Raw genomic sequence first — 13,328 nt, forward strand, 5'->3', positions numbered from 1 at the left:
AGGGAGAAGATCCAGCATCATACAGCTGGTAGTGCTAGGAAGGGTGGGAGGTGCCAGGCACTGTTCTCCTGACCCATTTCTAAGCACTGGGACCTCTCCCTCCAGACCTGTGAGAGAGAGGTTGCCAAGGGTCTCTTTCTCCCCCTATCTCTGCCCGAGAACGCAGACAAGTTCAGCCCGCTGACACTCAGGTCACAAAGGCAGAGTAGATCTGCCCACTCGGCACAAGAAATGGTCAAAGGCAAGAAGGGCGAATTGGTCACCAACAGGTGGAGGGGGTGGAATAGCATGGGGGGCAACACCCCACCACCCAAACACCTCCACTCTTGTCAATTCCTGGTTGGGGCTTGCTGGCGGTCTGCACACGCTTGCAGTGTCTCCCGGATGCCTGTCTGCCAGTCCTTCACCAGATCCACTGGGGTCACTGCCGCCTAGCAAAACAAATGCAATGTGATTAGCAACAGCTCAGCCTCTCTCTTTGGGCACATTGGGAGGTGAGAAGCGGAAAGAAGCCTGGTGAAGCCTTCACCCCATTCCTGCCCCACACTCTATGTTTGGGTCTGAGAACCTGATCTGTGAAGGGAAGGATTCTCCTTTTTGCACTGGCACTGGTCTGCAGCTGAAAGGTAGTGAGCCCTGCCCGGGCTCCTCCACTAGGTATTTATTTCAACTTGTGCTAAATCGTGCAAGCTGTGCAGTTCAGTGCCAGCCTCTCTCCACAGTGTAGGGCTGTCACAAAGCATGTGACAGCATGAATGTAAGCTTCCCATGCATGCACATAGAGCTTCATGCACGAAGAAAGTTAGATGACGTTTGAGAAAAGAGTTATAATTTAACTTTCTCCCTGCTAGCTTTCTGTGTACAGGGAGTCTTTACATGGAAGAGAAATCCATTGCAGGAGGCCCTCCCCCCCAACAGTTTGAAGTGGTGCTGGCCAGGTGCAGGTTTAGCACCCGGGTGAGCATTGGACTGTAGATTGGTGCAGAAAGCACAGTGTTCTCTGTGAGTGGCATCACCACCTGCAGGACAGCTCTGTGTGCAGGGCCCAAAGAACATCCCTGCTAGCCACGCTTCCTGAAAAAGGAAGCAGACAGCCAGCCTTCCTCGCTCCAGCTCACAGCTCACCTCATTCTGGATTCCGAGGTTTGCGCCATACATCAGCAGTGTCTTCACGGCCTTGAAGCGCCCCAGCCGGACTGCATCATGAATAGGCGTGTCCCCCTCCTGCCAGGGAGAAGGAGGGACCCAGGTGAATGAATGGGGTGAGACTTCGGCAAATCCTCTGCGCCAGGCCCAGTTTGATCATGGGAAATGAGGCAGGGCCATTGCCCAGCAACAAAACTGCTTGGTGCATGTTCAGTCCCTGCCCTCTCTAGTTAAAATGATTATTGGGGCAAAAGAAGACCCCTGTCTGAAACCCTGGAGAACTAAGACCAAACCTGGCACCTGGGCTATATGGAAAGAGGTAGCCTAGCTCAAACCAGCTGTGGCCCTTTGTCCAGCAGGATTGGCCCATCCATGACATCAACTGAAGCAGTTGCCTAAGTCAGTGGCATGGCACAGGTGCCCACCTTTCAAACGTATGTCTTGACTTGGCACAGCTTTTTGAATCCTACTCTCTGGATTCAAAAAGGAGGAGGGGAGGAGAGCAGAAGTGGAAACGTGAAGACACTCTAGCCCACTACTCTTCTCCATACTTCCTTTCCCTCCTGGGAGCAGGAGGAGGGCGTGTCTGGTCTGCAAGGAGAGGGCAGTGTTCGGCCCACCAGAGGGGCGCTGGAAGATCTTGCCTGGCCCTGTTCTTCAGCTGCATCAGGATCCCCTGAGCCACACAGAGGCAGTCCTCAGGAGAAGACAGTCCCTTCCTTGCACATACTCACCTTGTCTTGTGCATTGATGTTTGCCCCACAGGCAATGAGGTGCTCGGCGCAGTCACTGTGCCCCGTCCGGACAGCCACATGCAGTGGGGTGCTCCACAGCTGCCAGGGAAAGAGAAGCCTCCCCTTAGAAAGCAAATCATGCGAAGACACTCACAGGACAGGATGCACAAGGAAGATGGCCTCAGCCCACAGGGACACCCCCTCACCTTGTCCCGTGTGGAGATCTTGGCTCCCCTGCTGATCAGGCGCTTGAGGATCTCCAGGTGCCCCCCACGGCAGGCCCAGAGCATGGGGGTTGCATCCAGCTGGGTGAAAAGCAAAGCAAGACCCCAGTTATTTTTTCTGCCACTGCACCAGCCTCCAGGCGGAAAGGACCATTTATTCAGTGGCCTTAAGGAGGGGCCAGCATGTGGGGGGGCAGCAGGACCATCTGCCTAAGGGGAGATGCTTTGTCATGCTGTGTCCCCTCCCAGTGTTGGAGTCACTGAGAACGAACCAACAGCAATGGAGCTCTGAGCTGCTCTACACCCCTGGAGGGTACAGCAGTGCCCAGTTGTTACAGCCACCTCTGCAGAGGAGGATGGCTTATTTTTTAGTCTGTTTTGGGATCCATGGATGAAAGGAAGTCAAGTTTTTTTTCCTTTTTAATTAATAAATCTACATCTTAGTTATGTAGGAAACCCATAGCCCAGGAAACCCAAGAAAACAAATGGCCAGCGGAACTACATGAAGACCTGGTCAAATGCAGCCAATCAATCCTCCCATTTTAGAGGTGAGAAACACTGAGGCCTAGTAAAAGCCGTTCACACAATGCAAATTCTGTTGTCCATCTATAGCACTGCTTGTTATTGTGAAATGCTTAAGAGAGAAAATGCCTTGCCTATGTATTGCAAGTTGCCCAGGAACCTGCATCCTCCATCCTGATCCAACTTCTCCCCACTCCTGGCACAGAGTCAGGTCCTACACTACAGCCTCTCTCTCCAGCACAGCACTACTTTTAAAGATCTTTTCCCCCCTTATAAATATGTAAGAGAGAACACAAATATCTTTCATTACAAATAGCAAAAGTAACTAGTATAAACCACAAATCGCTTAGCTATCAGAGAAAATATTTGTTTCTGTCAGAGAGGACCTCTAGGCAGTGGCAGGGCAGAGGTGGTGCAAAGCACTACGTTTTGCAGGGAGTCTCACTTTGCCTCTTCTCTGGGTCTTCTGTGGTATTCAGCTCTGTTTTGCTCCCCCACCCGGAATGACTCCAAAGGGCAGGGGCCACTTGCACACTGTGGTGGGGCTCCCTGCAAAACTTTGTGCTTTGCACCACCTCTGGCTATACCACTGCCTCTGGGAAATATTCTGGTGCCAAAGAAAATTAGTTGGAAATTATCATGTAGCTCATGCATTATGCTGGGCCAAGGACAGCCTTTTGAGCTGGGACGCTTTGGTGACAGGCAGGGCAAAGCTCACCATGTCTTGCGGCTCCAGTTTGGCCCCAGCTTCCAGCAGCTTGTCCACAATCTCTGCATGGCCCAGCAAGCAGGCCCGATGCAGGGCTGTACATCTGAACTGCAGCAGGAAAACACAGGAAGGGGATTGATTTGGGCTGCCTGCTTCTCCCTCTATCCCTTGAGGTGGTCAGACGGGTCACACCGAGAGCCCGTCAAGCCCCAGTGAGTCCATCTGTGAGGCTGAGACAGTTGGAGACGCTCCAGACCACCAATTTCCTCTCTCTTCCACACTTGCTTTTCTAAGATTCTCTAGCCCAGGGTTGTCAAACACAAGGCCGGGGGGGGGGGCACTGTGAGATACAGGAAGCTGGACAAATGGACCTCTGGCCTGATCCAGCAGGGCCTTCTTATGTTCTTATCCACCTCACTATTTCTGGCACTGCCCAGCCTCCAGAAAACTCACCCTGATGAGGAAAATGGCACTGGGGAATTTACATCCTGGATGATTGTATCCTGGTCAGATGGGTCCCGGTAATTGGCATCCCTGTACATTCGTGTCTGGTGTGGGAGGGGGTGCATCCCAGTCATTTGCACTCCAGTACAACTGGGCAACAACAAACTATAATTTGGCAACAAACCCCATCCTAAGCCTCTTATCCCAACCCTAACTCTAACTCTACCTTTGTGTTTAAAAAATAAAAAAGTACATCTAATATGTACGTATATTGGGACACAGATGCCTGGGACACAAGAAAAGGGATGCAAATGTACAATATCAGGGGTGCATTGGACAGAACAAAGTTGTCCAGGATGCAGTGGTCCTGTCACTAAAGAAAACAGCCCTCCCCTGTGATTTGTCCTCCAGCAATTGATATTCAGAGCTCTTCTGCCTCTAAACCTGGAGGGACTACTTATTTAGTGGTAGTAGTTGGCAACCTTCAGTCTCGAAAGACTATGGTATCGCGCTCTGAATGTGGTATGTAGTGGTACACTTGAGCTATTCATGTAGAATCCACACAGTCTAGGGCAGTGGTTCCCAAACCTATCTGGGTCACGACACCCACGAAGTCTCTTTGTTCCGGCTCCACTGGGCACTGTCAGATCTCATGAAATCTTGGGAGATCCAAGATGATAGCACCTGGGGAAACAGGTTGGAGGGATCCTGGGGACATCCTGCAGCGCCCCTGTGAGAGTCATGCCCTAAGGCAGGGGTGTCAAACATAAGGCCCGGGGGCCCGGATGCAGCCCGCTGAAGCTTTTTATCCGGCCCTCAGGTTCTCAGCTGCTGAGCAGTATTGGGCTCAAAAAATTGGGCTCTCCCATATCTTGAAATATGATAAAGATTTGCATGTTTTCTCTTCTGTCATTTGTAGTTAATGAGAAAACTACATGTGAGAAAAAGTGCTAAGTGAGAAAAAGTGCTTATTTTTGGTTATGAGTTGTTTAATGACATCACTTCCTGCCTAATGACATCACTTCCGGCCCTCAGCAGGCATCATGAATGCCATTCGGCCCTCCGTATGAAATGAGTTTGACACCCCTGCTCTAGCCTACTTCTCTCCTCCACACTTTCTTTTCTACTCCATTCCTCTCTTCCTTTTCAAATCCAGGGAGTGGAAAGTGCACTGGATTGGGGGGCGGCGGCGGCAGCAATGTGTTATGGCTTCAGTCTCAGGCTTCTCTCAGGCTTCAGTCATAACCGGGAAAGACCCAGCTTCTTAGGGGTTTTCTTAGAGTGCAATTGGCAAATACAGGTTCCCAAAAATAATGTTTGCCACGGTAATGGCACGGAGGTGGGAGGCAAAAACTGTTTAGGATAGAGGGGGTGCTTAACCCTTTCACCCACCAGTTCTTACCCATACTCCCTATACCCACCCACCTCCACTGCCAGGCTTACTTCCAACATTGGTACCCCTTGGAGGAAAGATGAGTGGGGAAAACAACTTGGAGTGAAGTTGGTAGGCAGAACAAACAAGAATTGGAGAATCCCCTGACCCAGTGATCAAATTTCCTTATTCGGTCTGGATCACTCTCCCTTCCCCTCATTTACTCTACTCCCTATCCCAGAACAGCATCATGCTAATATGGACTCAACTGAGGTGGTCTCTTTTCGGTGCAGTGTCCCGCCTTCCTTAACACCCATTACCTGGTCGTGAGCATTGGGGTTCCCTCCGTCTGCCAGATACTTGTCAACCACACGGACCCGGTTGTCCAGCACAGCTTGAAGGAACTGCTCCGAGTCCACAGATTCTGTCTAAAGAGGTGAAGGAGGGGAGTAAATCTAACCACAGAGGAGTGCCCAGGATACCTCCCTCAGCAAAGTGTTCCACTGCTGAACCACCCTGACTCTCAAGAATTTCTTCCTGATGTCCAACAGGAAAGTACTTATGAGGTCATCTAGCCCAACCTCCTGCCTGTAGTAGGAAATCATTCTAGAACCTCTCCAGCAGGTGCCTGTCCAGTCTCTGCTCTTGCCGTTTATACCCATTTGATCGAATTCTACTCTCGAGATCAAATGTGTTCCAAATGACAGCCTTTCAGGTATTTGAAGAGCTCTATCACATCTTGTTTTCCAAGCAAAGATTTCAAGGGCAAAACCAGCAATTTAGGAAGCTGCTGTATACTGAGTCTGACCCTGGTCCACCTTCCTCAACACTGTCAAACCCTGACTGCCTGCAGCTCTGTTTTGCAGCCCTACCTGAAGAAGCTGCCAAAGTTTGAACCTGGGATTTTGTACATGCAAAACAGGGACTGTACCACTGAGTTAAAACACCCTGTCCAATTTAAATTTTGCCCAAGGACAAACCGGGAGCCTATAAGTAGCTCTGTAAGCACTGGGTACAAGTGCTTACAGAGTAAGCTAAGCACTGGGTACAGTCTGGGTACAAGTCCAAGTTAATCTCCTGCCTGCTGTAGTCTGGACTAGCCAAAATGTTCCAAACAATCTTCAAGGGTAGCCCCATGGCTGACATGTTGCAGTAGCCAGATATGGGTCACAGTGACAAAATTGGGTTTTCTCATTAAGCTAAGGTGCCAGCCAAGGCAACAGCAACCAACAGCAACCAACAGCAACCCTAAGCTGGTTGCCTGATTTGGGGGGGGGGGGAATGCATCAACTCCATCCCAAACAGGCTGCAAATCACACATAAGGGCTACATGGCCCAGCTATGTAGCGGCTGGGCCACTCACTATGGCTTCCGGCTCTTGTTTCTTGGGGCGGACCACCTTCTTCAATCTCTTTTTATTCTTGCGAAGCTTAATGATGGCCTCCAAGTCCTGCAAGCTCTCAAGCTTCAGTTTGGAGTTGTTGAGAGTCTCAAGCTGCCGAGAAGGAAGGCAAAATTATAGCAAAAAGATAGCTGGCTTCCCACAGGTTGACAGGCGCACTCACAGGTCACGGCAGGCAGATCCGAGGCATTCTGGTGTCCAAGGCTCAAAATCCCAAATCTCCTTCATACTTCTTGGCATGCACTTCTATGCCTCCCTTCCCTTGCCAAGCACCACAAAGTGGCTAACGAGTCATGAGAAACAAGATCATAAAAATGACAACCTCAACCAGAGAACAGTTCACCAGGAGGTTTGCCTGTGCAGGGCTTTCCCATACTTTTCAATGAAGTTTGTGCAGAATTACATCCTAGTGGGTTGTATCCTATGGGGGTAGGTTGAGGTCGGCCCATCCAGGAGGCTGACTAAGGGGGTTGCCTCCACTGCTTCTCCTCCTCCACCCCCCTCCCATTTGCTGGACTGAAATAGAGGAGGATGGAAAAGAAGAGGAAGTGTGGAGGTGGCATTAGAGACACTTAGCTAGGCCACCACTCTCCTCTCCACACTTCTGCTCCCTCCCCCTCCTTTTCAAGCTAGGAATGAGGTGGAGCAGAAGCTGGTGCATTACTACCTTTTATAGAGCTCATATCCATTCCCTTACCTGGTCTCTATGCAGGGTTAACTTATGCTGGGGTAAGTTTATAAGCAGCAACTATATCATGAGCTGGTTGTAGCTAGCTCTTCGGTGGCACTACCCCTTCTCTTCCCTGGCAATAGACAGGAGATAGACCACAGTCCACTAGAGGACTCCTGGCCAATTGGTCCATCTGCTCAGGCTTGCTGGCATTCTTGCAAACAGTGCTGGAACCGACTGACTTCAATCTAATCCTGCCACAGAGGGTGTTCAGGACCAAGGAACCTGGATTAGTTCTCCTTCACTACTCAGAGATCCTAAGAGTGCAAGCTTCACTTTGCAACTCGGATGCACATAACAGCAATTCTGTTAATAAAACAGATTGTTCCAGACAGCCAAGAATCTTCCTCTCCTTTCTCGCCCCCTTCTGGCCATACAGGAAACATGCACCCAGGGTTCTGCACAAGATGCAGGTGTGCTCCTTCCTGCTCACCTTTTTCTTCTTCTCGTCTTCTGCCTTCTGCTTCTCCTTGCTGACGGCTTCCCACAAACCAGCCGGGCTCGATCTCCAGCTCTCGGGCTCCCTGGCTGTGCCTCTCGCCAGCATCCCAAAACCTTGCACTTTCCCTTCATGTCGCTCATCACTTACCTGGGGGGGAGGAGAAGGTAGGGAATGTGAGGGTCTTGGCTTGATCACCAGGGAGCAAATAATGAGAAACCAGAGCTGGAAGTCAGATCTGGAGACTTCCTTGGCAGTATTCTGTGTCTTAGCATGTGCCGTTTGAAGGTGATCAATCCTTCTGCAAGGTTTTCAAGATCTGAATTCTGGAGAAATTCAGTCGAGCTTTCATTCAATAAAACAATTCCTACTATCTCCCCCCATTAAAATAAGCCACTTACTGTGGCTTACAATAACAAAATGAATTAAAACAATGAAATCTAACATCGAAAACAGAACAAAACCCATCATGAAGGCAGGAATTCACCCATGATTGAGAAATGGATTTGAAAAAGCAGATAGATTAAGCAGATTTATGAAATCATGTATTTTGGCCTGTTGCGTGGGAAAGAAGAATTGCCATCAAGGACTAACTGCAAAAGACTTGGGGATTCTTTTTATAAGAGATTTATTATTTTATTGTTCACTTTCCTCCAAGGAGCTCAGAGCGATGTACATGGCCCCCCCGCTTTTGTCCTCACAACAACCCTGTGAGGTAGGTGTGGCTGAGAGAAAGTGACTGGCCTGGACGGTCACCCTGGAAGTTTTGTGGATGAATAAGAATTTTGAACCTGGATCTTCCAGGTCTTAAGTCCAACTCCTGAACACCATCCTGGGTGCCGGGAGTGACAAACAGACATGACGAAGCTTACATTTTACAAAAGCTTGCTAGTAAGTATAATTTTTTTCTTCTGTGCTACATTGTTTATTCTTATTTTGGCTGCCACCTTCTCTGAACCATACAGGTGGACAAATCATTAGCACCTTGATTCAGTGGGAATTCCAAATCCCAAGACAGCCTGGAATCTTTCACACCAGAGTTGGTGGCTGCAGCTTTTGAGACTGTCTGATTCCATCCTGCTCTGCCCTTAAGTTCCCTCCCTGGGCTCAGTCACTCCCGGGCAAAGAGTGTCTCGTTCCCCTCCACAAACTGCTGATCTGCCCTCCTTCCACTCCCCTCCCAGCAGAGGGAAAACAGGGCCAGGTGCCTGGATCCAACTGACTTGCATTCCAGACATGCCTCACTTCTGCTCATTGGGATTCCTGGCCCTGATGAGGCAGCCTCTATTTGTGTGCTGTGGGTGTTGCCCCAGCCAAGGAATAAACATTGTGTCAAGCGGATGGCATCCCTCTGGTCCCCTTTAGCAAGCCCTGTAGCAGTGTTGTCAACAAGGCCAGAGACACTTATGCACCCAAGCCAGAAGATCTAAATGACCAAAGTGCCCCAAAGAGCAAAGGGACACATGACCCAATGGGAAACTCTCCGGTGCGCACTTCAATGAAATGAACTCCCCTTCACTTGCACACTTTCCATTCCTTCTGCAGGGCTTGCATAAGGTAATTTCTGAATGGCTCATAGCTCAGTTCCTATTAAGAGCAGTTAAAATCCATCACCAGCGCAAGGTGTCTTGCTATGTATCAGATTGCCAGCTGCCTTTGACATGTTCTGCCCTTCATACTCCCTACTGTTTTATTCGTATTCATCAATTTTTTCTGATGATCTACAACAGTGATTTTCAATGTTTTTCTTCAAATGGCACACTGACCTCTATGCTCTTTACCTCTCATGATGGTTTCCAGGAGACTCTTCCGGGTTCTGCGACTCTGTTTTTAGGGCAACTGACTGCCTGTAACCAGTTGCCTGTCCCTCTTCCTCCATGGGCTCTCTGTCATTACTACAGACACAGAACCTCAAAACTCGGAAGAGTTTTTCAGTGACTTTCAACCGCTTTACTCTGAATTCCTGTGGCATCCCTGTGGACCTTCCATGGAACACCAAGGTGCTGCGGCACACCAGTTGAAAATCACTGGTCTACAATAAGATCCACACTTAAATATGTGTACATGAACTAATCGCATATTCTTCCCCAGCTTATCCCTCTCCCTACTCCCCTTTCCTTCCTCAGCTGGTATCTTAGTTCAGATTGCAAAACCTTTGGCAAAGGGAGCTGTCATCTCCTCTCTGTCCAGCGCCATGAACATGGACAGAGCTATAAAAATAATAAACACCAATAGCTGACATAGCAGGCATTTGAAGCAGGTGTTTTATACCTATTTGAGCAGGTCTAACCTGACTCATCTCTTCCTCTCCCTAATGCATCTCAAATGGGTATGCTTCAGAACCTTTGGGCACAAGCCTAACCAGGTCTACTCAAAAGTAAGTCCTATTTTTTTCAATGGCGCTTACTCTCAGGAAAGTGTGGTTAGGATTGCAGCCTTTGTCTCTGATTGGACTTAAAACTGGTGCCTTCATCTCCTGCTGGTTTTGAGCCAGTCATATCTTGCCAGTCGCCAGTCTGAAATAGCTTGAGAGCTGAGCAAGACAGTCAAAATGGCCGCCCTGGCACGATACCTCAAAACCTGCCACCTGGCTGTCTGTCTCCTGCTGAGCCACCTCTGAATGTACGGTCACTGGAGTAACACAAGAGCATCTTGGTATCGCTGTTGTCCCAGGTGAAGCATGAAAGGCATGGCCTGGTCTCCCTGGACAGTTTAGGTCACCATGATATAGAGAACCAGTTTCCTTCCTTCTTAGGCTAACCTGTGCTGGGAGACAGGCAGGATTTGAGCTTGATGTTGCCACCAACAGAAGATGCCCTCAGCATCACACAAAGCTGGGGCACAGGTGCTTTGGACAGACTTATTTCTGGAGGTCAAAGCCTGCAATGGTAGCAATGGATGCCTGCACAAATAAGGTATTCAAGGGTGTTTCGATAACCCAGTATCTTGGGCTACTCAGCCATAAGGCAACCATGGAGCTGTGGAGTCTACCCAAAGCAGAAGTGACACTGCTTTGAGGTTCCTCGACCTGGAAGAATCAGGTCATAGAAACAGATATTTTCTCATGTTGGCTCTTTCCTTCCAAGATGCTCCATGCAAAGAAGGGGCATCTTGATCAGTTTTGGGGCTCAGCAAATGCTCAGTCTTCCTATGGAATATTAGAGTTCGAAGTAACCTCAGAGCTCATCTAGTCCAACCCCCTGTTCAGTGAGGCATCAACATCCCTGACAGGTGTCCATCCAGCCTCTGCTTGAAAACCTCAAAGGAAGGTTTGAAGAAAAGGAAGACTCTTCCAGTACCAGATAGCTCTTACAGCATGCTTCCTCATGTCTAACCTAAATCTACTTCCTTGAAATTTCCAATTTATAGGTTCTAGTCCTGCCCTCAAGAATCACTGAAAATGGAGTCCAGTATTGCACTGATGCTTTTTTGCTGCCACATCACACTGCTGGCTCATATTCAGCTTATGGACCTAAATGCTTTTTGCACATGCAGTCACCTCTCTCCCACAATTCCTCTTCTGCTCTATTCCCCTCTTCCTTTGTGAATTCAGGGAGCAGCAGGAACAGCAAAAGTAGGTGGATCAAACAGGTGGACACCCACCCTTCATGATCTCCCACCTGAGATGCCTCTGTTGGTTTCCCAACTGCCTCTGTTGGTTTCATGAGTAAGCTGGCCCTGTCCACATACACAGTCAAATCTTGACCCATTTAGGGCTGACATTCAAGTTGATATTAGAGTTGTTTATCATCACAATTCTACAGGAGTGCAGAAAAGGCATATAATATGAGATGAGATGAGATGAAGGGTTCAGCTTCCTGAGTATCTGATTTTCATTTTGTAAAAGCAGGTTTCTAGTCCCTATGACTGCACAGATGTGGCTGAAAGCAGAATGCCTGCTGAAATTGCAGAAATTAGGGGAGGGGTGGTGGAACAGGGTTCCTAAACGAATCAGTATAGTATCCCGGCCTGTGGTTTGCTAACGCAGAATTATGCCAAATAACACAGGCTGCAGCATATATTGTGTAAAATAAGAGCTGTTATTCAGACACACATAAACTATACAAAGTACAGAATTCAGCTTTTCTCAGCACAGAGTTTGGATTGCCTGGATCTCATTGCTTGTTGGAGTGATTGTTTTTAGCAAGGAATATGTATGGCCGCAATTTTAGTTTCCATCAAGGTATGGATATGCAAACTCCAAGTCTTTGTGGATTTGCACCACTCTGTTTGTTGGCCAGTAGGCCAACGCACCCGTTTGCCACGAAAACAGCTCCAAACTCATCTGCCTTGCAGCGTCATCCTAGGGCTGTACCTGCACTGCAGCAAGGAGGGTCACTACACACTAGGCCTTTCCTAGGAATTATTCTTGCACTGGTGATACTTTTGTGGCTCTCCCCATCACGCAGAGCACAGGCACATTTGAGACATGGTCAAGACTGCAGGAATAAAGCCAGTTAATGGGACATTGCCTACAGCCCCAAATCCCACCAATCCTCTTCTGTAGACAGGGAACAAATGTGTTGAAAATAATATCTAGAGAAGCCACCACCTTCGGCAAGGAAGAACAGTGGGGTGCACAGAGACAGCAGGTGCTTTTCTGGGGGAGGACAATGGCAGTCACTGCCCCAGGCTGTGTCACATCAGGGAGGGAGTCACATCAGGAGTGACTCAATGTGCCCTCCAACTGAGAAGAGAACGAGCACGTAGGGTATTTCTAGATGTGTTCTGGATAGAACCAGCCTCTTGTTGAGTTCTCACATGTAGGATTGCAAGAGATTCTGGTGCAAATCCACGAAGACATGGCAAATTGATCCTTCCTGCTACTCTTGTAGTTTGATGTTCTTGGCACACGGCTCTCAAAACTACACCTGAACAGTTGCATTAACACAAGTCGATACATGTCAATAAGTGCTGTGCTGATCATTGAATATAGGGGCAAACGGAAGAGTGGTGTGCAAGAGAGCCTTCTGCTAGGAAATCAGTGAACAAACCGGGACCAGACATCCCACCGCGAAGCACCCTTAGCCTCCACAGACCTTTCAGAGCCTTAAGGGGTTCTGGGGGGGGGGAGGAGAAGGGGGTGTGGGCCTGGAAATGTCAGCTCAATCTGAGGATGAATTCAGACAACCACGGAGCTACATTAGTAGCTATATTAGTAGTAACATCGCTAAAGGATAACAGAAAAAAAACCCCATGACAAATGCTCTCAGGACATGGCTTGCTTTGGAATTTTGCCTTAAAATTGGCACATGGGGAGCAGGTCTTCCAGCTGAACAGAGAATCTTGTCCCCCAAGCCTTCCCAACATCTCTTCATCCTTGGACCTGGCACCCCCATTACACCTGGGGGGTAGACCCACCCCCCATATTATCCACATCTGAGAATCTCAAGCCCACCAACCACAAAAACAGCCTCCCCATCCATCTTTGCTGCAGACTCTGAGCCAGTTCCCAGAGCCTGCCACCTCTCCCCACTCCATCCTCTTACCAACTGCTGAATGCTGAAAATCTCCATGGTCCCCACCCCGATTCCAGAGCCTCAGTGCTCACTCAACCTTGGCTGGCCTTGGGCAGCCCTTTTTATTCTGGCCTTGGGGAGGGTGGA

The 13,328-nt window shown here is 49.0% G+C and overlaps 1 protein-coding gene across 1 annotated transcript; it reads right to left on the reverse strand.

Moving 5' to 3' along the window:
* Positions 1–329: 329 nt before the first annotated feature.
* ANKRD23 (ankyrin repeat domain 23) lies at positions 330–13,238 on the reverse strand. The gene is made up of 9 exons (XM_066639607.1): positions 13,212–13,238; positions 7,717–7,872; positions 6,500–6,646; positions 5,472–5,558; positions 3,345–3,443; positions 2,087–2,185; positions 1,881–1,979; positions 1,126–1,224; positions 330–431 (listed from the first exon to the last, which is right to left on the reverse strand). The coding sequence occupies exons 1-9, from the start codon at positions 13,236–13,238 to the stop codon at positions 330–332; spliced, it is 915 nt and encodes a 304-aa protein (XP_066495704.1).
* Positions 13,239–13,328: the final 90 nt, after the last annotated feature.

Source organism: Tiliqua scincoides, chromosome 11 (genome assembly GCF_035046505.1).
Source record: "Tiliqua scincoides isolate rTilSci1 chromosome 11, rTilSci1.hap2, whole genome shotgun sequence".
NCBI lineage: Eukaryota > Metazoa > Chordata > Lepidosauria > Squamata > Scincidae > Tiliqua > Tiliqua scincoides.